This window comes from Calidris pugnax, unplaced genomic scaffold (genome assembly GCF_001431845.1).
Source record: "Calidris pugnax isolate Ruff unplaced genomic scaffold, ASM143184v1 scaffold30, whole genome shotgun sequence".
NCBI lineage: Eukaryota > Metazoa > Chordata > Aves > Charadriiformes > Scolopacidae > Calidris > Calidris pugnax.
In genome coordinates this window covers 1,893,461-1,920,598 of record NW_015090776.1, presented here as the reverse complement: position 1 = coordinate 1,920,598, position 27,138 = coordinate 1,893,461, and the positions used below count along the sequence as shown (strand labels likewise).

Below are 27,138 nucleotides of genomic sequence, written 5' to 3'. Positions count from 1 at the left end.
AAGATACCATTGGCCTTCCTGGCCGCAAGAGCACACTGTTTACTCATTGTCATTTTACTGTCCACCAGGACCCCTAGATCTTTCTCTTCAGTAGTTGCCTCTAGCGGGTCCACCCCTAACCTATACTGGTACCTGACATGGAGTGGAGTTTATCGGGGCATTAGATACAGAGTTTGTAAAACTAAAAAAAAAGAAAAACAACTCAGTAACCGACCCTTTCATAAGGGAAATCATTATAAAAGTGCTGTTTATCAACATGAGGTTACACTGGAAGATGTTTAATACCTGCCAAAACTAATTTTCCAGATAACTTCTGGAAGCAGAGAAATTTATTAGACTCCTTTTCTGTAGTTATGCATTTCACTATCTTTGTTGTCTTTTATCTCTGATGGCATCCTAACAGAGGAGTATTCTGGAGAAAGATTTGAAAGAGGAAAATAAAGTGCTTCTGTGTGAGGGGAGCTTTTGCCAAGTACAAAAGGCAACTTGAGAGAAAGAGCAAACTTATTGAAAGTCTAGCAAGGCTGTCCTTGGTGGTAAAGAAAGGCTGTAGGGGACTTCAAAGCAAAGACGTAGCAGCTTGCGTTATTAGACTAAAATAAAGGTCTTTGTAGCAGCAATCAGAATTATTGTGGGTGGGGGAAAAAGGATTTGCTATGGTGAGAGAAAAAGTTACTGCCATTATTGAGAGAAGGCTGGAAAATTGATGCTCAGGCAGATAAACTCATGCTGTAATAGTTATTACAGCTGTTTAGGAGAGAATAGAGATGTTTGTATTGATGTGATGTATAAGGAAAAACACTTTGACTTCAGTACAATTCAAACCAAATGTCTAATTTGAAGGTGTTTTCCAGGTTGTGTATCTGTGTATCAGAAGCATTTGTTGAAAGAAACAAAGGCTGGAAGAAAGGCCAGTGAAGAAACAGTTTTGGTTTTGCCAGGTTGAGCAGGAAGACATCCATCCGTCTGTCCATCCGTTTGTCCGGGGATGTCAGGCTGAGGTTTATTACCCCTAAAAGAAAAAGGTATGGTTTTTTTTTCTCAGCACAAAGGCTGGAAGAAAGGCCAGTGAAGAAACAGTTTTGGTTTTGCCAGGTTGAGCAGGAAGACATCCATCCGTCCGTCCATCCGTTTGTCCGGGGATGCCAGGCTGAGGTTTATTACCCCTAGAAGAAAAAGGTATGTTTTTTTTTTTCTCAGTTCAGCTTTCTGTGGTCAGAGGTCTTTGTCAAAATGCTATCAATGTTTGCACATTGCACTGTTTGGGCTGTCTGCTGGAAAACTAGCTAAGTACCAGACTGTGGTGCTAAGGAGTGATGTTAAGCATGGAATAAATCAATTAGGAGATGTATAGTGACAAGCTGTGTAATAGGCCCCAAGTAAAGTACTGTCTTGTCAAAGAGAGTACAGCACTTATTACAAAGTGTTATGCAAAGTAAATGCCCAGACACAGACAGTTCTCACTCATAAAAATACTTGTAAAAATCTGCTGATGCTTAATTTATTTACAACTTTAGATCCTGAAAATGTCTCTGATTTTAGCGTGACTGGTTTAGATTAAAGTTTCAGGCCGGAGATCCAGTGATTGTTATTTTCTATGAATTCTTTTCTAGCACACAAGGTGGGACCAAAACCAATGCTGTGTGACCTAGATAATCAACAGGGCTTTATAAATAAACAGTGGCTAGTCTGGCAGAGGCTGAACGTCAATGTTGAACTAGACTGCTCGAATAAATAACAACTTTACTTCTCAAAAAAGCTAGTTGTCAGCAAAATGCAGACTGTTTTCACTAGCTGCTCTGCGGGTGCTCTTTTTCATGCTGTGGTAATTCATTCTGCCATGTATCCTTTTTGCCTTGTTTACAATTTTCAAATCTCTATCAGGGAAATTAATTTTACATAAGCTCTAAGTAAAACTTAATTTTTACTATTGTTCTTAGTATATGCTGAGAAATGTTTATATGATTAAGAGAGATTTTTGATCAGATGAAGTGTCCGATTGAAGGCAGTCAGGAGTTTTTAGGAAGGTTGTGACTGGCTTTCATTTGATGTGAGTTTTTGGTAATGACTGATAGCTCTTTGCTTGTCTACAGTAAGGCTACTGCACCTGGTAAAAATACCATGATCTTACCTTGCTGTGTGTTTCAGTTGGTGAACACAAGCCATTTCTATGCTACAGTTTCATGTATTAAAGGACAACATCATTTATGCATCCAAAAATCTTTTCAAAACATGAACTGTGAAACATTAGCGGTAATATTTTGGCAAAGGCTTGGCAGGGTTACACCCAATTTGAGGTTCTCTATCAGTCTCCACATCACTGGGAGCATTGCAGAGGAACCAGTAAGCAAACCACAAATATTTTCTTTCAAACAAGGCCAAAGTGGAGCAAAGCAATATGACCTGTATGGTTGGTAAATATGTGAAGATTTGTGAGCTAATTCCGTTAGCAGACAATGAGGAGGAAGGATGAAGAACTTTGATGTAATCAGTTACTTCTAAGGTCTGTATTCAAAGTCCAGTTCCTTTAAGCAGAAGAGAAATCAAAAAGGTGATTGATTGGTCACAGATCTGAACATTTTTTCAGCTTGTCTCCTACTCATAAGCTCTCTAGCATTTCAGATTTGTCCACAAATAGTGAACTGTCAGGATATTTATACAGAAACAGTACTGTTCCGGTACAGGAATGCCTTGCCCTCTCCAGTTCATCACCAAGGCTCCAGAAGTCTCTTCAGCATGTGTTTTGAATATTTTTCTCATGGTATTTTTGCTTCTTCAATTTCAGTCACTCACACAGTTGCATCAGAGCACTCTGCATTTTCTTCTTCAGACATGGAGAAGTTCTCTTCATTTGCCTGCTTTCAGTGAAGAGCTGGAGCACTTCTTTTGTTTCTGTGGCATTTGTGAATTCATTATTCTCCCAAGTTGTCCATCCTCATCCTTCAGATCTACAGCATCAGATTCTAGAGGCATCCTGGCTAAAAGCCTGTGAGGGCTGTTAGAGAGGAACTTGGACGTGTCTTGGAATCCAGCTGTGTTTTATGCACTGCTTTATTTACTAGGGACACTAGTAACTAGGGCCACTTACGGGATTCTTCTCTTTAGGGACCCTGGCTGGTATTTGCCTCTGAAGTTGTCGACCCAAAATCAGATACCTTCTTATTTTTGAAGCTTTTTATTTAAGTATTTGCCAGTGGCTGTGCTACATTTTTTCTATAGCAAGAGAGTTTGGCTTTGCTTCAATTATGGGCTAGATCATACCTGTACAGCCAGATTTCTTGATACCTCTAAGATATTCTTGAAGAGAGGCTTCCTTCAGACACTTCTTGTGACTATGGTTTGTCCTGCTTTTCTGTAAACTGTTAAAAGATTTGGAGAGGTGCTCGTCTCGGCCCACAGCCATCTGAACCCCTCTGAATTTCATGTGAGCTCTGCACGTGAGGTTTACTCTGTGATTGCATGGGCAGCATGCAGGTGTTTTTTTAAAAAAAAAAAAATCATGGTTGAGAGACATTCTACTCAAGATGTTTTCTTCTGACCTGTATATAAACTAGTGTATAACTTCAAGGGGGATGAGAAGTTGCTAATAAGAAAGCCAGCTGTATGTCACTAAATTTCAAGCCACTTTGTTAAGCTATCAAGAATAAGATGTTACTTCTGTGTGCTAGCTCTTCCCATTTTAGGAAAGATCTTTCTAATGCAAGTGCTATATTTGCTGTACACACATTTTCTTACACACATTTTATCCAAGAAATAATCTCAACTTGTTCTCAGTCCCAAAATGGCCACAGCTTTATAATCCTCACATACAATGAAAAATTAACTGAGGTATCTTTCCATCAGATTCTCGTCTCCTTGCAGCAATCACACAGCGTTACTTAAGAGCACTTCTGAACCCTTCCTCTGCAATCTGAACAAATTCTGGGCTTGATCGTGCTTCTGATGCTCCCATCAATTGGTTATCCCTAAGTTATCATTTGAACCCGTGCCTTTACCTGTGAGCAGGTGTGCTTTGTTTCCCTTGCTAATGCTGAATTTATCAAGCCAGCAGAATCAGGTGTGCATGCCATCTGGCACCAGTTGTACGCTGAAGGTGGTGAACAGCTGAACTCAATCATCTGAAAGGTGACTAGGGTTGGGTTAAGTGTGTCCAGACGTGCAAATGTGTTTATAAAAATCTGGCTGCTGGTTTGGGATCACGTTTAATGCTACTCACAGGACAGGGCTGGATAGGCTGTGCCTGGGTGTTCAGGTTGTTAGTGCAGCGCTGCTGGGTGTGTGATACCCTGGTTAGCTCTGGCAGTCAGCTGGACTCTCTGGTGTTCCTTGCTGTTTCAACTCACACCCAGAGCTACCCTGTGCCTCAGAAAGTTTGTCCAGGGAAAGAAAGGACAAATCAAGTAACTCACTAAGAGTGTCTTGTAGCTCATGTGGAGCAACAGCTCCAGACAAAGTGAGCGTTGTTGTGTGTGCGGGAGTTGAAACGGTCTCTGATTTCCAAGCAAGAAATATAACTGTGCTTGAGCCAGTCATTGACTGTTTGGGCTTTTAAACAGCATTAGTGAACATCGGTGTAGGTGGTGTTCTAAATGTCCGTACTGAAGTGTTTGACTTGTCAATACGGTGTTGAATCATTGTAGATTATATCCATTTGGTGACTGTAGACTCTTATCAAAATCACTTCTGAGGCAGAGATTGAAGCCCAGAAGGCTGGAGAAGCCTTCATCTGCCACAGAAACAAAGTTTGAGACCTGCCCAGGAGCCCTCACCCATCCTCTGTACGTCACAGCATCTCGTCAGGGATTAGTTCAAACGGAAATGTGCCAGACGGCTCTCTTTTGTCTCTCCTTGCCTGGGTAAGTGACCACGACCAGTGTGGTGTTGGCGATGAGTGTGTCCTCACGCAGAGCTGCATGTCCTGTTCTCTGCCTGTGTGCAACTGGGGGGGCGGGCGGTTGGATTCCAGCCTCATAAGCTAATCCATGGATTTCTAAGGTAATAACGTGCCAAGTTTTTATTGGCAGGAGCCTTAGATTTGAGCTGCCAGAACTAGAAATGCCTCTGAAGTCAAAGGGTTCCAGAGCTCCCACTTGCACCCCAAGAGTAGAGTCCTGCCTGTAATTGCCACGCCAATGCGAGGGTGATGACGACCGCTTTAGTCATCATCCTTCTCTTGGGTTAGCATCAACTGTCTGGCTCTTACTTGGCAAGCAGGCACGTCTCTGTCAAGCACTCTGCTACTCCCGCCTTTCCCCAGCATCGTTCTCTTCTGTGCCCTGATAACTTGTGACCCTTCGGCTCAGGGTGCTATGTCTTCTGCATCCATCCATTGCTGTACCTGTTCAGCAGCTCTTAAATTCAGCCAGTGCACAAAGCAAAACAAAACCCTGGTGGGATTTCTCTCAGGGGACTGGCAAGCTGGATCTCTAAGGAAGGTGTGAAGGAAGAACCGTACCTGTCTTCAGAGCCTGAACACCTGCCAGGGAACAAATGATGGTGCTTCTGCACTTCCCATCCTTTCTGGCAGGTGGTCCTGGTTTTGTCTCTCAACTTCTTTTTGTGCCTTTATGCTGCTAGAACTTACATTCCAAAGGAACTGCACAGCTGTTGTTTTTTCAAAGTGCTGCATCTTAGTATGTATTTTCCTTTAGGTTTTAATAAGGAAGGATCATTTCCAGGAGTAAAAGTGGGTCCAGTGTCCTCTCTCCTGGAATACATGAGGGGGCTTGTTGCTCTCGGGCAGCGCTGCAGCAAGCAGGATGCTGGCATCTTATGGGTGCCCACCTGAAGGTGAGCTTCAGGGAGACTTGTGTGCCCAGTAGCGTGTTGCTGGAAAGCCACAAGATGCGACACGTAAACTACCAGTATCTATGAATTAATTGCTGTAACGTATATAACACAGTTACCATCTTCCATAGGGTCATTTAATCTCGGTAGCGTAATTAATAAAGTGTTGTCATGTTTGTACATAGGTAACGCCCGGTGTCATGGGGTGGTGTTTCAAGACTGGAGGCAGGAGGAGACGCTGCGTGACCTCCCCAGGGAATCAGACGAGGCTGGCGTAAAACAACAGCAGCAGAGGCACCAGGTAGTGTTAACTGTTTATTCAGTACAGCTTGGAACCACCCCAAAACAATTGCTCTCACTGGGACCACCTTATTTTTTTTTAAAAAAAACAACCCAACCTATTATTTGTGGTGGTGGTATGTTTGTTTGGGTTTTTTTTAATAAGAACTTACTTAAGATTCTCAAATACCACTCAGCACAGTAGGAAGAGTGTTTGATTTGCAGTTAAGTAGACAGGTAGTTATGGAGAGAATCTTGTTCTTTTTAATATTTCGTCTTTTTTTTAACATGTGCATTGGAATTATTGTGATTTATTTCATGTTTGGCATTGAGTTGAGTATATTCATGAATATACACTGCCGTTATATGAAACAAAAATTTAACTCTTAGCAAAATTCATTTCCTCTGAGGAAATGAGATGTCTCCTAGTCAGTGGGCTCTGGAGAAAGTAAGAGGTCTTGTGTAAGTGCACCAGTTTCCCTGAATTTTTTTTTTTATTTTTTTTTTGGAAAACTGAAGGATGTGGGCAAGCCAGTAGTGCAAAAAACAAGACTTGGGGGCATCTGTGCTCACTGCTCCCCAGTTTGCTGGGCACAGCACCTTCTGCATTCTCCCTTGGCACTAAAGGGAAGTGCTTTACAAATGGAAAAGATTTTTTTTTCAGTTATAAAACTCAACAGCAATCTCAAAGGAAATGGGAACCTTTATTTTGATTATTTTCAATGTATTGACATTGTCTTTTTATGCAAATCTAACTGTAAAACACTCTTGAGATACTGCATAGAAAATACACATAGGAAAAACACATATATACACTTTCATAAAAATAGAATACATCTTGACAAAATTACTTGTGTATACAGTGTATTGACATCATTGAACCAAACTTACATCATCTTTGGAGAAAAATGATCTATTTGCCAAAAAAAAAAAACCCAAAACATTTTAACTGAGTTGGGAGTACTGAAATGGATATGGTTTTGAGCTAAATAAATGGCTATACCAGAATGGCAGAGTAAAAAAAAAAAAAAAAAAAGAAAAGAGAAAGTAAGTTATAAAATAGCTGCGGTATAAAAGTAGAAGTAGCCATGGTTGGTTTTTTTCCTCCAAAAAGAGTGACATTTCTAAACTTGCACGGAAATGAAGCGAACCAGTTCCAAATTCTACTGTAGATTCTTTAGCTGAAAACAAACTTTAATATCATTTGTTTCAGCATTTGCAACCATTAGGTACAGTGGTATTTGGGTTGTTTTGAGCCCACAGTGTAGTATATTACAGCCCTAATTCTATCAGGTATTTGATAAGAAAAAGAAATCTAATAGATATAAAATTGTAAAACACTTAGCACCTTTAAAATATGAAGACCACTTGAAATTACAGGGTTGGTTTTTGTTTTTCTTCTGGTTAGGCTTTGCTTTAGTTGCTTTCAACAGAGGCTGCTCCTTGCTTACTGCTTTGACCATGTACTTCAGCTCGTACTTTGATTTTTCTGCTGATTTTCAGAACAAACTGTGGAAAATGGCTACTCCAGTGTAATAAACAGAGCAAGTGGTAGCAGGTATTGAAAGCCATGGATCTTCCTCTTGGATTGGAACAATGGGACTGGATGGGCAGCCTCTGGGAAGGAGGGAAAAAGAAAAGAGCGTAGCACCATTTTCAAGTTAGATGGTTCACGACTGTTTGGCAGGCAGGAGAGTCAGTCTGGAAGTGGTAATACCCACCAGCTTCTATGAATGTGGTTAAAATACTGTGATTACTGTCAAGTAGTGTGGGTCTTTAATAGGGGTAGGCTGACACGGCTATATAGACAATGAAAGTTGTCCGGTACTCGATGTTCCCGTCCGCGCCGTACGACAGGGCTCTGACCCCCATGCGGTACGTCTGGGGCTCTCGCAGTGGGCGGGTGGTGAACACCACTCCTTTCAGGTTCTCATCTCGCAGGGCAAAGGGGATTGCTGGGTCCTCCTCCGCCATTAGGAAAGTCGTCCTTGGGTGCATGACTTGGTCGTGAGTGTAGGCAACCAGCCGGATTAAATCCTGACCAGCAGCTATGCCAAAGGGCAGGGAGAGGAGCTTGTATTCCAAGGCGTAGGTACTCAGATCACACTCCAGGTCGTTGGCCGGGCAGTTCTTCAGACAGAACCTAGGAATAAGCAGAGCACGTTAGCCCAGGGAGAAGGCTTGATATTGTAAGTAATGCAATCGGTCTTAAAGGATAAGTTCTTCCCCTGTTCACCATGCTGCATAATTTAAACTTCTCTATAATGATAATATGGCTTGTGGGCTCTTTATCCATTTTTACTTTAAAGTTGCAGCCCAGTTTAATGTCTCATTTCCCTTAACAGGACCATCTTGGAAAGTGCCGAGAGGTGATATAAAGCTATTGAATACAATATCTGCTCTTGAAGTCAACAGTATACATATCAATGACCTTGCTTTTAGAGCTGAAAAGGTTGGTTTAAAATACACCGGGCAGCTCCATTTCAGGTGTCTGTGTGTTAGATCATAAAATAAAAAAATTGGTATGAAGAAGGGCAAAGTAAATTTTACTTCAATTCATCAAAAGTCAAAATAGGAAATATCTGTTAGTTCTGCATGTCAGTACAAAAAGAGGTCAAAGAACATCATCCATTTCAACTTAAGTGTCATTCCAGTTCAGTTTGATCACAAAAGTTGGTTTCTGACTCTGGAACAACCTACTTCCTTGAGTATATTAAAAGATTAAAGGAAATTAAAATGTTTTTTCCAGAACAAAGAAATAAGAGTAACTTAGAAATTAAAAAAGAGCTTCCCATGAACTGTAGCATTATTTTCATGACTAAAAGCATATTTTAAATGCTATGAAATTGGTGGCAAGCTGGGCGTTCAGAGAAGTTAAGTCAAGTCAGAAAACTTAGATGTGAAGACATCGCCATAAGTGACAAGTGAAAGCAGAAGGAAGGGCAGCGTGCTCCCCGCTGGGGTTCATATAATAAAGGAACATTCTGGTGTTATTTCTTCTTGAATTAACAGCAAGATGCTGCATGGAGGCGGGGAGCCAGCCACCTCACCTGCGGCCACTGGTTTCAGGTCCCACTGCAGGGGAAACATGGAATACTGCTGCTCAAGAAACTGGTGATCATCTTGAATGTCAAGGCTTTCACCGGTTACTGGTATGAGCTTTACCGGTGACAGTGAAACTTAGAGAAAGCTTGTTATAATGAATACAAGTTAAAGATCTGAGCTTGGGGTGGGTGAAAAGGGGCTGAAAATAAAACATACCCAGAAAGAGGCTCTCGCTGATAGTTTGGTGGACAAGGTGTGTCTATGCACTGGTAGCTTCCTCTCATGTTGAAACACATCTGATTTGATCCACAATTAATGTTCTGTTCAAGGCACTCATCGATATCTAAAGGTAAAAAAAAAAAAGCAGATGATCAGTCGATGGTAGAAGAAATTAAGGGTTAAAAACTAGTGGGTCAGCAAAGGCTGAGCAGACTGCAGAGCGTACCTCTGACACGGTGCAGTCCTTCAGAGCCTGGTCTTGCTGTTTGAGATGTAAGTTCCAATAACATGCATTTATTATTGTTGGCATTTTGCTACTGTGCAGGATGGTGGTGTGCTCTCCCTGTTTTTCCCCCTCTTCTTCCTGCCTTCCCCTCTCACCCCCCAGCTCCTGCTCAGGCCATGGCCATCACAACAGCAGTTGTGATGAGTTGCACCTGGACTTTGGGGGATGGCTGGCAGCAGAGTCAAAATACTGTCTGGAGTGGGGACCTAGAAATTTTGTTCCCATGAGAATATGACTCTAGGTCAATTCTCTTACTCCCTAAATAGTGGACAGCCCAAGAGCCCTTTGAGCTCTCCTGTACAGCAGCGGCTGCATGCCAGGATCTCCCCTTTGTGAGGACGTTCAAAGTTCTACTCCTCAAGGTTGAGAGACTCCTTCCCACAACAGATTCTGGGTAAGTGACTCATAGCATGCTAAACTTTGAAACCTTAGCTCAGTAATGTAAAGGGTTGATTGTGCAGATATAATCCTTTAGACATAAACCATTGACCAAGTCTGGGACTAGGATTGGATCCAGCCGCCCCTAGGCTCCTCTCTGAGAAGGAGTTTAGAAAGCAAGGGGGTCCTTTCTGAACCTCGTGACTCAACAGGAGGGTCTTCCTGACAGCTTGTCTGACCCTGTCCTCTGTGCAGTAAATAATAGAGTGTACCTTGACATTGAATCTCTTAAAACACTGTTGCATTTACTACAGGTTTTATTGTACTTACTCCTGATTTTGTTAAATCACTGTTTCACCTTAATAAATATTTCACTACTTCTCTCTTATGAGTGAAGTTAATCACCCGCCCACAACAGGCGTATTGTGCTATAGCCACGATTCAACATCCACCATACTTGTCTTGTCAACAGAGACTAATTAGTTCATTTTTTATGTTGGTTTTTTGGTGGGTTTTTTTGTGGATCAGAAAACCTGGCAGTATCTGTTTTTGACAGAGGCAGGTTAAGGTTTATATTGGCTTTGACCCTAGAGCTGCTGTCTGCTTGCCTGCAGTTAAATGTGTATGTAACACGTGAACACATGTTAATAAGAAGTTGCAATTGTCTAATTTGCTGGTGTTTTACGAAGCGTTGAAATGTGAAATATAAAAAGTTCTGAAACTTGATATTTTGAATGCCCAATCTCATATAGCAAATTGAAAGATAGGGCTTATGCATGTATTGAACAAGATTTGTATCTTATTTATTTACAAATGTATCTCTGAACACTCCAAGAGATCTCCATACCTTGGCAGGTTTTGCCGTTGGGCGTAAGGCGATAACCAGCTGGACAAGTACACTGGTAACTTCCTAGGGTGTTTCTGCATTCGTGCTGACAGATATCTCTGGTTTCACATTCATCTATGTCTGTGGAAAGAAAGATGAACACATCGGGGTTATTTGAACCTGGTATTGAACAGAGGTGTTGTGTGTCCTATTTATATTCGAGTGTGGATCTTGTTTTTGGATTGTTTTTTGAGTTGAACGTCTAACACTAGCGAGTCTTTTCACACCTTACCTGTGCCATTCCTTAAAACTTTTTAGTAACTAAAGTCCTCACCTCTTTTGATGGCAGCCATAATTTCTATTCTAGCTGGAGAGACCAGTGCCTCTGGGCAGAAAGGGGGAGGTGCAATCTGCACACATCAGCAAGGTTCTACAAATAGAGTCTTGCTCCAAAAAGCAAGCTGAGCTGCCCCACAATAAGGTTTTAGGCAACATGGTCAGGAAATGCCCAGATCAGTTCTCTCGTCAGAGGAAGCCTTGCCAGTGGGGCAGTGGTTCTTACAGTTAATCCCTCTTCAGACAAAGCTGTTTCCCTTCCAAACTGATCTTCCTCATGCTGTGGGGACAAAGTAAGCTCAGTATCTGGGAAGATTATCAGTAAATGCTCTCAACTTTTTTTAAAAATAAAACTCTCTCAAATACAGAAGCACCAGACCACTTCATGTAAAAATTTCAAAGCAGAAATGTGGTTTAGACATAGATCATACATAATTATAATTTCTTACAAGACCACTTCATGTAAAAATTTCAAAGCAGACTAGTGTGGTTTAGACATAGATCGTACATAATTATAATTTCTTTTGAAACATCTGCCTAATTCAGGAGAGCAATAGAGATCCTACTTAAGTTAGTCTCATGCAAGAGTTAAGGCTTGCATGGAAGACTTACAGTGGAAGGAAGGTCTTTGCTTCCCTTCTCTTCATCTGATTTACAGGGGTTGCATTAGACAAAAATGCAAACACAGGAGAGAAACAGATGTGACTGTAGAAATTTACAGTATGTTGTCCTCAAATCCTGATGGCTGTCTATTGAAAGAACTTTCTTTAAAAAAAAAAATTGGGTGTATTCTTCATATTAAATGGTAATCTTAAAATTGAGATGCTTATTCCAGTGAAACAGAATTACAAGAATATTAACTAATTCAAAGTGGACGCTGGGGTGAAGATAATAGATTTTCACTTAACCTTTAATCAGTGGTAGCTGATTCCTAGGTCTGCCCATTAAACTGCTATTCCCTTAACAAACAGCATGTATACATCTACTGAAATGTCTTTATAATTTAAATACAAAGTTTGATGTCTCAGTATCTAGAATTTTTATTACTAAAAGCATATTCGTATTTTTCAACATTATATATTGCTAGATAATTATAGCAGTAATTCTGGTTGCCAGAATCCAGCTGCAGATCACTGCAGTTATGGTGGAAGTGCATTGTGCCTCCTCTGAAGTGCCACTGGTGTACCTGCGAGGCAGCCAGCGCCGGGAACTGCCATCTTACGGGCACTGGGACAAGCTCTGGTAAGGCCTAGGCTGTGGTGCCCTTAGTCCTGAACTCAGCAGTATTATTACAAAATAACTTCATTGAATATTTTTTTCTCTTAAAATACTAAAAATACGAGTTAAGTTAGCAAAATCTGGCTTAAGAGAAGCATATTTCAATAGATTAACTCATTTTTCGTATCCCCATCTGTCTTGGTGTAAAGCATCAGGTCTGGCCATCCCTGCCCAAAGTACAAATCGGCCAATGAAGAGGACAAGCTGCTGCTCCTTTTGACTCCCATAACGAGCTGAATTAACTTTTCAATGCCTGTGCAAACAGCAGCATTTCACTGGGAGACCTCAGAAAAGCTCACGGAGTAAGGAGGAAGTGAGCAAAACGCTTGATACTTAGAGGTCCCAAATACCTTTGTTTCCTGTTGGTCTTCGAGGGGGCTCTGAGGCTTCCAACCTCTCAAAAGAAACTGGGGGCCGGGCTGTCATTGTCACAACTTCTGACAAACCCCCATTTGTTCACTAATCCACGCTCAGTGGAGCACATCACAAGCCACTATACATCATAATTACAGGCAATTTAAAAGCTTTTACTTATGTTGCCAGTGACTAAGGATCCTGTAGCAGTGCTGGCAACGACCCTACTGTGCTCAATTATAAAATCTTTCTATTCCAAACCTTTTTGAGCCACATCATTATTATTCCCATCAGTGGGACTCTCACGTAAGCAGCATCCCCAGGACTAGACTGGGTCTGCTGGTGTTTCTGCTGGTGAGAAAATTCACAAAGGTGAGCTACTGTAATCAGAGGAAAGAGAATAACAGAGGGAAATAATTTGCAAACACACAATAAGCAGCACAATTAAAACAAGAAGTTACAAGGAGGAGGTTTGAAAACTTTTTTTGCTACAATGCAGTCAGGAGACAAGAGCATGCAGAACTCCCTGAGTATTTATCAGGGTAACAGGAAAAAAACCACAGCACCAGAAACCATCAGGCCCTGGTATATATAAAACAGTAACCTAAGAATAAGGCCCAAAACAAGAGAATTGCATAGACATGACTGACATTTACCTACACATCTGTCATTTCTTGCCTCATAGCCTTCAGGACAAGTTTCTCTAATGGTCCTTCTAGTCCTGGAGAAAGGTATTCTGCTGTTTCTATACTCCGAGAAGGAGCTGTAGAGATTTGAGGAGTGCCTGTAATACTGTTGAGGTTGATAGTTGTCTCTCACAGGGGAGAATTGAGCATAGTTATAGCTATTGTAATAGGCACCATAATTTGGCAATCTCTCCAATCCAGCGCAAGATTTGCCATCACCTAATAAATGTTGCCCAGGTGGACACACACACTTGAAGCTGCCGGGGGTGTTGGTGCATTGAAATGCACAGGGCTTAGGCACTTGGTCACATTCATTAATGTCTGCTCATGTGACATGATCCAGAGCAACAAACCATGTGGAAAGGAGAAAAAAACAAACAAACAACACATAACTATATGTATATATATATACATATATACTTAGCTCAGTCTGTGGAACAAACTGAAGACATAAAAGTAAGATCTTGAAGGCAGTAAAATACAGAGAACGCGATGCCAGATGGGCAGGTTATTCTACAGTACAGTAGTTTACCTGGATTCTTCCTGCAAGGCTACTCCTGACCTAAGGAGTGCTCCCGTAGGACAAGGACTCTGCTGAAGGGAAGGTGTGACTAGAAAATGGGGATTTGAGTCTGTTCCCCTGCTTTTCCAGAAGCAGAGCTGTGTGACAGCCTGAGAGCTGCCTGCTGTGGTTCCTGCTGATGCACTCTGAGAAGTAAGTGGCCCTTAGGACACACACTGTCCATTGTTTCAGCCTAAGCACCTCACTACCACTTAAGGAATTTTTTTTTTTTTTCCTTAAGTTCTCCACAGATGAGTGGGAGAAGCTGGTGGATCCTTCCTTAAAGGAGGATACTCAACACGGAGCATTTTTGAGAAGTACAGCATTCAAAACTATACTGAGGAGAGCTCAAAAGCTCCAGTACAGTTACTGTACATCAGGGGGAAAATCAGGTCTCCAGGACGTGTCACAGCGTTGCAGGGGAAAGAGGTCAGGTATGTTCTAACCTTTCATGTTATTATTGGCCATTCCAGCTATGAAAAGTCAGTATGGTAATTTAATGGTAAATACTAATTTACTTTTGAATAATTATAAAACAGAATTATTTTTCTTTTTCCTAAAGAATGCTTTTTTTGTTTTGGTTTGGGTTTTTTTAAGTTCATTTTCCCTTTAATTTTTAATCCAAAATAATTTGACTAACCCTAGCAGTAAATATCCATCCTTAAATCAAATCAGACTGGTAAACATTCAAACTATAGTAAAATATAACATGATGAGTGCCCTTCACTCAAAATAAACTAAATATGAGTGTTCTTGGACACTGTAGGACCAGGTCTTCCCCCCCCCAGTCTCTCTGACATTACCAGAAAGAAATTTTCATGGAGTTGCTTCAGGCCCAGCTGAAAATTTGACACAGACAGTATTCCTTTTCAAACTTAGATTCATTCTTTGCTAGAAAAAGGCAAAAACCTGCTAATTCCAAACAGGAACGTGCAACTCCAGAACAACCTGATACAACAACATTCACAACAACATAACAATAATTGACTTACATTACTAACTTTGTTTTACTAAAATTTAAAGATGATTTTAACAGTCAGTCAATAAAGGCTATATTCTATTATATTAATGGAAAGCATATTTTTTTTCAATTATTATTGTAAGAACAGCATTAAGCTAGCATTATTACAACTTATTTTGTCCCCCCTGAACATAGTATTTTGAGCATAGTTTGTGCACTAACATCTTTACAACAGCCAATGTCCCTGGAACAGGTTGAGGATTATCACTAGAAGACTATCATAGAAATAATGAAAGAAAACGGGTGAAAACGTGACCAATTTCTTTTGTAGAAGCGAAATGGAAGGCAGGAAGCCACCTGCATTTACACTGTAGCCACCCCTGTGAAAACAGTGATCGCTGAGTGACCGCTACGCCTAAGTCTCCACTGGACAGTATCCCTTTGATTACACACCATAAATATCATTTACACTGTAGCCACCCCTGTGAAAACAATGATCGCTGACTGACTGGTAAGCCTAAGTCTCCACTGGACAGTAACCCTTTCATTACACACCACAGATCTCCTGAGACAAACTCGTAAGAAACCGTTCACACAAGGGGCAAAAAATTTCAGTTAATAAATAAATATTTATAAGAACAACATGAAATGGCTTTGAAACAAAAATAGCTAAATTCTCAGACAAAAAGGACTTTACACAGGGTGAGAGTAGCACAGGTAGGAACAGAGTTCAATGACTGTTTTGGTCTGGGGTCCTATTTACTTTTCTACTCTTCTCCGTGCTCACTAGAAGCAGTAAAAACCAGATTTTATTAATGCATGTGAATGAAAATATAGAATCTTTGATGATTCTATATTTTAAATATATTTTTAAGCAGATAAAAATTCGAAGCTGCATAAAGGTCTTACTTTAATTTCAGAGGGACCTCTCAGTGGTTCTTGGTCAGAAGACAGCTTTAGGGCAGCTGTTAGTGTTTTGTGAAAATCCATAGTCCTAGACCTTATTTACCTTATTACTGTCAAAATTTTAAATGGTTTTAATATATGTTAAGGAGTCTGGGATTGATTTATTTCAGTAGAGAGGCAGCTGGTGGAAGTAATGTCTTGGTCTACAGCCAAACGGTTTGTTACTGCAATTTAATCCCTTAAATAAAGAAATTCCTGGCTTTTGGTATTCCAAAATCTTAACTTGTTTAAAAAGAAAAAGAAAAAAAAAATCCTCTTTTCCAAAGCAGCTGTTTATCACTTAGGAAAACTAATCTTGAAAACGTCATCATGGAGGAATGCTTCTCTGATACGAGAGCAACTGAAACCAACTTCACTTAGTGTCATATACCAATATTAAAACCGTTATTATCAGGGTGGATCAGCTATTATATTCTAAATATTTCACATAAATGTAAAAAGGGTGAACCTAAACAATCCTAGTGCCATCCTGAGGTCTGTGAAATGCCACAGGAAGTGTTTTACATACTTGGGCTGGCACCATTCATTAAACTCTCTAGCTGTCCACATGAGAGCTGTGAGAGCATCCTTCAAATGCTGTGTGTGTGTTCCTGGGAGCAACCTCTGCAGGTTTTAATGCCAGAAGGGTGTCTGTAGATAGCGGAGGGGAGTAACCACATGGTCAGCATTCCTGTGACTGACAGGAATCCTCCTTCCCTCCCGTGATCCACTCAAAGCAGAAAGGGGGGCATTAACTGATAAATGTATCAGCTTCCTCCTCTCTACCCGGATGGGGAACACCCTTCCCAGTTCTAGAGGGTGAGTGTGTTTGTGCCATTCGCTGGCAGAGGCAAGTTCTGGGTGTATCGTGCCTCTTGCAACACACCTCCTTTGGGTGGTCTCCTGTAGAGGAGTCCATGTCACTCCCTGCCTGACTGCCTCAAGGTGTGGATCAACACAGCCCGGGGTACAGCCAGGCACGTTCCACTGTCCAGTCACTAACAAATCTGACCTTATTTTTATAGAAATGAAGCCTCTTGCGGTGTGGTAGCTTGCCACATCCAGCCATCAGTGCTCTGAAAACCTCGTACGCTTTTGTTTTCCAAGTATGGATTGATAAGTTTGGAATCATTCAGTTTTGGCTGTTAGTTTTAGATGGGTAATTTTGAACTTTAGAGCAAATCTGTCTACGTAGCAGAGTCTTCAAATGGGATCCGCTGTTGGACATGTTACAGCACAAAGCCCAGCCAAAAGCAGCAGCAGAAAATGTGATACTAATGTGTTGGGACAGCTTACCCACACAGGGCCTGCCGACCCCCTGGGACCGGTACCCCCGGGGACACACGCAGCGGTAACTTCCTCGAGTGTTCTCACAGAGCTGGTTGTAGCGGCACTGGTGGGTCCCGTCCTGGCATTCGTCAACGTCTGCAGCCATGAGGCAAGAGGAAGCACTCAGATTTGTCTTGACACTTCTTACAGCTTTAAACTTCTTAATGAATAAGGAACACAATTAAGCCACAAGTGATTTGGCCTGCTAGATAGATGTGGCCTGTGAATGTACACCTTTCTTACCTGCTGTCATCGTTAGGCATTACTCTGTAACAGTTTACAAGTCACAAACTGTGTTTCACAATCTGAAAGCAAATTTTGAGCAGATACACAGATAAAATTTTCAACTGTATTGCATTTACACTTTTTGGGATAATTTTCAAAAGTTTTCTTAGAGGTTTCCAGTTTGATCAGCTACTCTCCAAAGAGCCGTAATCCACCTTCCTGTCATATCCCATTAGAAAAAAAAAAGTAGAAAAAAAAGGAAATCTGGTATTTTATGTGCCATCAGTTATGTTTAAAAGCACCCCTGATAAGTACAAGGTCCTATGATCTCAATTCAGATCTCCTGAGACAAACTCGTAAGAAACCATTCACACAAGGGGCAAAACGTTTCAGTCAATGAACAATTTCTAGACTTCAGCACAGAAGAGATGATGAAGAAAATCTTACTCTTCTTTCTTAAAAAGCAATGGAAAACTGGAAGCAGCAAGGATAAATCTATAATATCAATTACGAAAAAGTTAAATGAGTATGTTCACATAAGGCACGAACTTCTTTTTTTTCATTTAATATGTACAAATTTTGAGATAAAAATTCGAAGCTGCATAAAGGTCTTACTTTAATTTCAGAGGGACCTCTCAGTGGTTCTTGGTCAGAAGACAGCTTTAGGGCAGCTGTTAGTGTTTTGTGAAAATCCATAGTCCTAGACCTTATTTACCTTATTACTGTCAAAATTTTAAATGGTTTTAATATATGTTAAGGAGTCTGGGATTGATTTATTTCAGTAGAGAGGCAGCTGGTGGAAGTAATGTCTTGGTCTACAGCCAAACGGTTTGTTACTGCAATTTAATCCCTTAAATAAAGAAATTCCTGGCTTTTGGTATTCCAAAATCTTAACTTGTTTAAAAAGAAAAAGAAAAAAAAAATCCTCTTTTCCAAAGCAGCTGTTTATCACTTAGGAAAACTAATCTTGAAAACGTCATCATGGAGGAATGCTTCTCTGATACGAGAGCAACTGAAACCAACTTCACTTAGTGTCATATACCAATATTCATAAACCGTTATTATCAGGGTGGATCAGCTCTTATATTCTAAATATTTCACGTAAATATAAAAAAGGTGAACCTAAATGATCCTAGTGCCATCCTGAGGTCTGTGAAATGCCACAGGAAGTGTTTTACATACTTGGGCTGGCACCATTCATTAAACTCTCTAGCTGTCCACATGAGAGCTGTGAGAGCATCCTTCAAATGCTGTGTGTGTGTTCCTGGGAGCAACCTCTGCAGGTTTTAATGCCAGAAGGGTGTCTGTAGATAGTGGAGGGGAGTAACCACATGGTCAGCATTCCTGTGACTGACAGGAATCCTCCTTCCCTCCCGTGATCCACCCAAAGCAGAAAGGGGGGCATTAACTGATAAATGTATCAGCTTCCTCCTCTCTACCCAGATGGGGAACACCCTTCCCAGTTCTAGAGGGTGAGTGTGTTTGTGCCATTCGCTGGCAGAGGCAAGTTCTGGGTGTATCGTGCCTCTTGCAACACACCTCCTTTGGGTGGTCTCCTTTAGAGGAGTCCATGTCACTCCCTGCCTGACTGCCTTAAGGTGTGGATCAGCACAGCCCGGGGTACAGCCAGGCACGTTCCACTGTCCAGTCACTAACAAATCTGACCTTATTTTTATAGAAATGAAGCCTCTTGCGGTGTGGTAGCTTGCCACATCCAGCCATCAGTGCTCTGAAAACCTCGTACGCTTTTGTTTTCCAAGTATGGATTGATAAGTTTGGAATCATTCAGTTTTGGCTGTTAGTTTTAGATGGGTAATTTTGAACTTCAGAGCAAATCTGTCTACGTAGCAGAGTCTTCAAATGGGATCCGCTGTTGGACATGTTACAGCACAAAGCCCAGCCAAAAGCAGCAGCAGAAAATGTGATACTAATGCGATGGGAGAGCTTACCCACACAGGGCCTGCCGACCCCCTGGGACCGGTACCCCCGGGGACACACACAGCGGTAACTTCCTCGAGTGTTCTCACAGAGCTGGTTGTAGCGGCACTGGTGGGTCCCGTCCTGGCATTCGTCAACGTCTGCAGCCATGAGGCAAGAGGAAGCACTCAGATTTGTCTTGACACTTCTTACAGCTTTAAACTTCTTAATGAATAAGGAACACAATTAAGCCACAAGTGATTTGGCCTGCTAGATAGATGTGGCCTGTGAATGTACACCTTTCTTACCTGCTGTCATCGTTAGGCATTACTCTGTAACAGTTTACAAGTCACAAACTGTGCTTCACAATCTGAAAGCAAATTTTGAGCAGATACACAGATAAAATTTTCAACTGTATTGCATTTACACTTTTTTGGATAATTTTCAAAAGTTTTCTTAGAGGTTTCCAGTTTGATCAGCTACTCTCCAAAGAGCCGTAATCCACCTTCCTGTCATATCCCATTAGAAAAAAAAAAGTAGAAAAAAAAGGAAATCTGGTATTTTATGTGCCATCAGTTATGTTTAAAAGCACCCCTGATAAGTACAAGGTCCTATGATCTCAATTCAGATCTCCTGAGACAAACTCGTAAGAAACCATTCACACAAGGGGCAAAACGTTTCAGTCAATGAACAATTTCTAGACTTCAGCACAGAAGAGATGATGAAGAAAATCTTACTCTTCTTTCTTAAAAAGCAATGGAAAACTGGAAGCAGCAAGGATAAATCTATTCTCTAATATCAATTACAAATAACTTAAATGTGTATGTTCACATAAGGCACCAACTTTTTTCATTTAATACGTACAAATTTTGGTAACTGGAGATGGACTGTCTCCAAGATTATTTTTTTTAAAAAATTCATCATTGTTCCTGTGTTTACCATCATCATACAGTACATTAACACTTCTACTCACCAATACAAGTTCCATTTTCTGCTTTGGTCATTCCGTTGGGACACAGATCAATGCACTTATAGCCACCACGGGTGTTTTTGCAGAGTTGGTCAGGCCTGCATACATTCTGCCTGCACTCATTCACATCTTATTTTAAAAAAGAAAAAAAAAAAGGCAAGAATGGCAATGAATTTGCCTCCTTATACTCAATTCCATACTTGGGCTGGCACCATTCATTAAACTCTCTAGCTGTCCACATGAGAGCTGCCTAAAGAGCAGAATAATCCAGCTGTAATTACACTGCGTACGTGCATTTGAATGCATTTCATGCACCTTTATCAGTCAGCCCAAGTCCCACGAGAGCATCCTTCAAATGCTGTGTGTGTGTTCCTGGGAGCAACCTCTGCAGGTTTTAATGCCAGAAGGGTGTCTGTAGATAGTGGAGGGGAGTAACCACATGGTCAGCATTCCTGTGACTGACAGGAATCCTCCTTCCCTCCCGTGATCCACCCAAAGCAGAAAGGGGGGCATTAACTGATAAATGTATCAGCTTCCTCCTCTCTACCCAGATGGGGAACACCCTTCCCAGTTCTAGAGGGTGAGTGTGTTTGTGCCATTCGCTGGCAGAGGCAAGTTCTGGGTGTATCGTGCCTCTTGCAACACACCTCCTTTGGGTGGTCTCCTTTAGAGGAGTCCATGTCACTCCCTGCCTGACTGCCTTAAGGTGTGGATCAGCACAGCCCGGGGTACAGCCAGGCACGTTTCACTGTCCAGTCACTAACAAATCTGACCTTATTTTTATAGAAATGAAGCCTCTTGTGGTGTGGTAGCTTGCCACATCCAGCCATCAGTGCTCTGAAAACCTCGTACGCTTTTGTTTTCCAAGTATGGATTGATAAGTTTGGAATCATTCAGTTTTGGCTGTTAGTTTTAGATGGGTAATTTTGAACTTCAGAGCAAATCTGTCTACGTAGCAGAGTCTTCAAATGGGATCCGCTGTTGGACATGTTACAGCACAAAGCCCAGCCAAAAGCAGCAGCAGAAAATGTGATACTAATGTGTTGGGACAGCTTACCCACACAGGGCCTGCCGACCCCCTGGGACCGGTACCCCCGGGGACACACACAGCGGTAACTTCCTCGAGTGTTCTCACAGAGCTGGTTGTAGCGGCACTGGTGGGTCCCGTCCTGGCATTCGTCAACGTCTGCAGCCATGAGGCAAGAGGAAGCACTCAGATTTGTCTTGACACTTCTTACAGCTTTAAACTTCTTAATGAATAAGGAACACAATTAAGCCACAAGTGATTTGGCCTGCTAGATAGATGTGGCCTGTGAATGTACACCTTTCTTACCTGCTGTCATCGTTAGGCATTACTCTGTAACAGTTTACAAGTCACAAACTGTGCTTCACAATCTGAAAGCAAATTTTGAGCAGATACACAGATAAAATTTTCAACTGTATTGCATTTACACTTTTTGGGATAATTTTCAAAAGTTTTCTTAGAGGTTTCCAGTTTGATCAGCTACTCTCCAAAGAGCCGTAATCCACCTTCCTGTCATATCCCATTAGAAAAAAAAAAGTAGAAAAAAAAGGAAATCTGGTATTTTATGTGACATCAGTTATGTTTAAAAGCACCCCTGATAAGTACAAGGTCCTATGATCTCAATTCAGATCTCCTGAGACAAACTCGTAAGAAACCATTCACACAAGGGGCAAAACGTTTCAGTCAATGAACAATTTCTAGACTTCAGCACAGAAGAGATGATGAGGAAAATCTTACTCTTCTTTCTTAAAAAGCAATGGAAAACTGGAAGCAGCAAGGATAAATCTATAATATCAATTACGAAAAAGTTAAATGAGTATGTTCACATAAGGCACGAACTTCTTTTTTTTCATTTAATATGTACAAATTTTGATAACTGGAGATGGACTGTCTCCAAGATTATTTATTTTTTTTTAAATTCATCATTGTTCCTGTGTTTACCATCATCATACAGTACATTAACACTTCTACTCACCAATGCAAGTTCCATTTTCTGCTTTGGTCATTCCGTTGGGACACAGATCAATGCACTTATAGCCACCACGGGTGTTTTTGCAGAGTTGGTCAGGCCTGCATACATTCTGCCTGCACTCATTCACATCTTATTTTTAAAAAGAAAAAAAAAGGCAAGAATGGCAATGAATTTGCCTCCTTATGCTCAATTCCTAAAGAGCAGAATAATCCAGCTGTAATTACACTGCGTACGTGCATTTGAATGCATTTCATGCACCTTTATCAGTCAGCCCAAGTCCCACTTCCTCTGGGTTTTACAAACAAATTCAGAAATAGATACTAAGGGTCTCATCCACAGCAGGATTGTCATTCTTAAACATTCCCAGTAACAAATAAAGTAACCAATAAATGTTGAACTGTGTCCATTGGAAAGAGGGAATGAACGTTCAAAAATGTATTCATACCTATGCATTTTCTGCCCTTTAACTGGTATCCTGGATCACAACCACAGTGGAAACTTCCTATGGTGTTGAAGCAACGCTGATGGCAGGAGTTGGACTCTTGACACTCATTAACATCTGTTGAACAATACAAATCCTTGATACAACAGCTGTGAATGACCTTGGCATTTACCTGAAAGTGTTGTGGTTGAGGGAACGTTCTTGACTGTGCTTTGAGCTGGAGTTGTTACACTATTGAGGTACGTTCAGAAGCATTGACTTCTTTCAGTTCTTTGTAAAAGAAAATTCACTCGAGACACAAAAGCAAGAATGTGAGGTTATTCCTTGATGGGATTTAAAATGTATTTCTAAAGATGGAGAAAGCAAAAGGTTTAAAAAAAAAACCAAACAAGTCCCCCAATCTTAATGATGAAAATTTATAGACATCTTAGTTGGAGATGCATCTTTTAAAAAGTTACCTTCAACTGTGTCAAAGAGAGAGAGCATTTCCAGTTCATGAAAGCTAACACTGAAACCCACAGCCCTCTCCATACCTTGGCAGCTGTATCCATCAGCTGTTCTCCGAAAGCCGTTCCCACACCTGACCACGCAGCGGTAGGAGCCGATGATGTTTTCACAGTCTTGGCCAGCGTGGCAGGTATGTCCTCCTAATGCACACTCATCAATATCTGTAATTAAAAACAAGCTGTAAACCTCACAATGTCACAGTGAAACACAGCATGATCAACTACAAAATACTTGTCTGCAAATATATTTAGGTATGAAATAATTGGAATAGCACCAATAAATTATATTCTTTGAATGACAGACAGAACATTTCCCTAGTGATTCAGGTGCCACGGGGCTTTTTGTGACCAGCCTGTCCATGGCAACACGTATCCTACCCTGGCACGTCCTGCCATCTGCAGAGATGGTGAGGCCTTTGGGGCAGGAGCAGTAGTAGGACCCCACGCTGTTGTGACAGGTGTGGGAACAAGGATTTCTCACCGCACATTCGTCTTCATCTGCAACAAGGAAACGTTTTAAAAACCAGTGAGACTTCACAAGAAACTACACCAAACACACCCTGCACAAGAGGTATGTTACAATAGAATAGATTGATTTCAGCATTAGACTTAAAACTTCCTAGATAAACGTGCAAAGATTACTGCATTTTCCATATTAAAGGTGTAGAACCCATATTACAGACAATACTGCAAGGGAGAAATTGTTTTAGCAACCTTATTTTCAATTTTCCTAGTTTTAAACTTTTTTGATGGTGTAGTGTATCTTGTTTAATTTCCTTAATGTATAAACTTTCAAGAGGCAATGAAATAAATCCACAAAAGTATATAAAACAATTCTCCCTAAAAGAGAATGTGACTCAGTCATCTAGAGGAGACAGCTAAAATGCTCACAGCCTCCTCTTCACCTCCCTCCCCCAAGCAGAAACAGTCTGGGGTTCAGTGGGCTGTTGTCCACGTTGCCAACGCTCGTCTTGCCCTCCACACAGATCAAGCAATGCCTTGTTTTGTGTCCCCTGATGGATCTGAGGTACCGAGGAAAAGCTCTCTGGGCACTAGGTATATTCTAGATGAGGGCAGAAGTGAGGTCTTCATCATCTGCCTTTGGATCCACACCCTTGTATCAATGGTAACTTACACTTTCTGAAGCATGTACTGTATGCCTTGAAACCCTAAATAAAGGTGTAGATTCTGGTGGTTGAATACTGCATCCAGCTCTGGGGCTCCCAGCACAAGAGAGACATGGACCTCTTAGAGCAGGTCCGGAGGAGACCACAAAAATGGTCAGAGGGCTGGTACACCTCTGCTATAGAGAAAGGTTGAGAGAGTTGGGGTTGTCTGGCCTGGGGAAGAGACGGCTCTGAGGAGACCTTAGAGTGGGCTTTCAGTACACAAAAAGTGCTTGTAAGAAAGATGGAGAGATTTTTTTACCAGGGCTGAAGGGCCAGGATAAGGGGTAACAGTTTTAAAGTAAAAGGACGTAGATTTACACTGGAAATAAAGAATAAATTTTTTACAATGAGGGTGGTCAGACACCAGAACAGTTGCCCACAGAAGTTGTGGGTGTCCTGGAAATGTTCAAGGCCAGGCTGGATGAGGCTTTGAGCAACCTGATCTAGTGGAAAGTCTCCCTGCCCAGGGCAGGGGAGGTAGAACAGGATGAGCCTTAAAGGTCCTTTCCAACCCAAACCATGTCCATGATTACAGACTACACTTGGCACATCATTACCTGAACAGTAAGGCCCAGATGAGTCCAAACCAAACCCAGCAGGACACTGATTGCTACGATCTCCTGTGGGGTAAAGGAAGCAGATGTTACGTGTGGATGAAAATATGGTCAATTTATTACTTTTTAAAAAATCTTTAACATTAAGAATTGCAGCCCAGCTCGTTATAAAAGATTTATTATACTTGGAACACTAAAATAGAAACTTTTAAAATCCAGACGTAAGTGGTTTTTGTACTTGGGCACTAGAAGTCAGTAGTACATGGGTTTCGCCGGTTTGAAAGACGTTAAACAGGCGTGCAGAGGGACTGCAAGTTCTGTCCCAGCCTGAGACATCCTGCAAGGTTCCTCCATAAAGTTTTCATTATTAAAAGAATAAAGACCATTCAGTTTCACTTCATGTAAAAGGAGAGAAATAAACCCCAAACACAAGACCATGTCATAGATTGTAGGAAGTCACTGTAGAAGAACACAAGTGCGTATTACGAATCCTAATGGAAACCTCTGGTAGAGACTGCTCAAAGACCACTGCTTAAAAAAGCACCACACTAATTGTGGGAGGAAATAAATGCAAGTTCAGTAAAGGCTTGGCCAGATTTATGCAGAGGCATAACTAGATCTGGAGACCTCCTTTTACCAGGCCTCCTTTTAAAACGGAAAATAAAAATCTTACTTGGTTTTCAAATGCACAGTGAGTTCCTAGTCTGGTCATTGGGAAAAGCATTCTTTGACTTCATTTAGAATATGACTATTGAAAAGCAAGACTGAGATAGACAATCCTACTGTTTCATTTCCTTTCAAGCCTGAGTTATTTCATTCGAAAGATGATGTTCAACCTTACTGTGTAAAAAAAGCCCAAATAGTATTTAAAAAGACACCTGGACTTCCTGCTAACCAATTAAGACTTCTCAAAGGAAAACCTGCTTATACAAATACATACCCTATTCCTTAAATCACTTGGGCAAAGGGTCAACGAAAGCCAGCAGTTAGTAATGCTAAGAGACAGCACAACAGCTGGTGGAGCTACGAGCTTGTCACCTCTGAGTCAGGACTCACCAGCTTTACAGACCGTACACAAGCACGTGTCTACACAGTGCTGCATAACTCTGCATCATTCATATCTCCCTTAAAAAAATACATCCATAAAGTACTAGTAAAGTTTTCAATCTGCAGCTCAGCACCATATTTTCCATATATGCTAAATAATTCTAGAGAAGTTCAACCTGAGGAATGACATTCTACCCACTTCAGTGCTGAATTTTGCATGTTCTTCCACCTCTGTAGCCTCCTGACTACCTTACTTACATTTACATGGGTTTTGCTGTGAGAAGAAAATATACAGTCCTTTTTCCTAATAGCTATGTAAAAACAAATCCAAAAAACCCACCAGCACTTGACCCCACATAAAAACCAGAGTCATTTCAGTTTTAGAGTCTGAAAGGTAAATTCAAGGAAACAGAGAAATACTTTAGGTTGACTGTCTGAAGCTACTGGTGATGCTTTTAGCCGTGTCAGCAAATGCAGACGTACAACATCAGTGAGAACTACAGGTGAAGAATAAACTTGCACAAACTGCAACAGCTTTTACAATGTAGTCTGTGGGCATTTAACAAGACATGTGTGTCCCAGGATCTAAGTGACCTAAATTTAACAGCTTTTTCAAGGCCATACGGCTTTATGAGAATATAGGCAATGGATTCTAGGAAGATAGGACCAATACCTTTTGCAATGGAAGCGTAGATTTTAAAATCCACAGTTTCTTCCAGTGGGTTGTACTCTGTTGTAATAGAGGAAGCGTGGAGCGTTTCCACCAGGAAAGGCATTTTTCCTTTAGTGTAATCATAGGAGATAGTGTGGTTCCATGTATAGGGAACACTGACTCCATCCACAGTGAAGAGACGAGTGGAGTGGGCATACAGTTGCCCAGGGCCAGTTTGAATATAATCTTCTGTGTAATCCTGAAACAACAAGATTCCAGCATCAGCCACTGAGTACAGCCAACACCACTGTGGGTTTAGGATTTTAAAGTGGTATGAGCTGTATTCTGAGAAAGGTTTTTTCACTTAACAGCTGAACAAGATGTATTT

At 41.2% G+C, this 27,138-nt stretch overlaps 1 protein-coding gene across 1 annotated transcript in view; it reads right to left on the bottom strand.

The window, feature by feature from the left end:
* Positions 1–6,751: 6,751 nt before the first annotated feature.
* Positions 6,752–27,138, bottom strand: part of HMCN1 (hemicentin 1) — a 223,243-nt gene continuing 202,856 nt past the window's right edge. Inside the window, exons 104-107 of the mRNA XM_014946817.1 lie at positions 13,445–13,795; positions 10,842–10,961; positions 9,328–9,454; positions 6,752–8,209 (exon numbers count right to left, since the gene is read on the bottom strand). Coding sequence (XP_014802303.1) covers positions 7,843–8,209; positions 9,328–9,454; positions 10,842–10,961; positions 13,445–13,795 — 965 coding nt within the window. The 3' untranslated portion in view covers positions 6,752–7,842. The remainder of the gene's footprint in view (positions 8,210–9,327; positions 9,455–10,841; positions 10,962–13,444; positions 13,796–27,138) is intronic.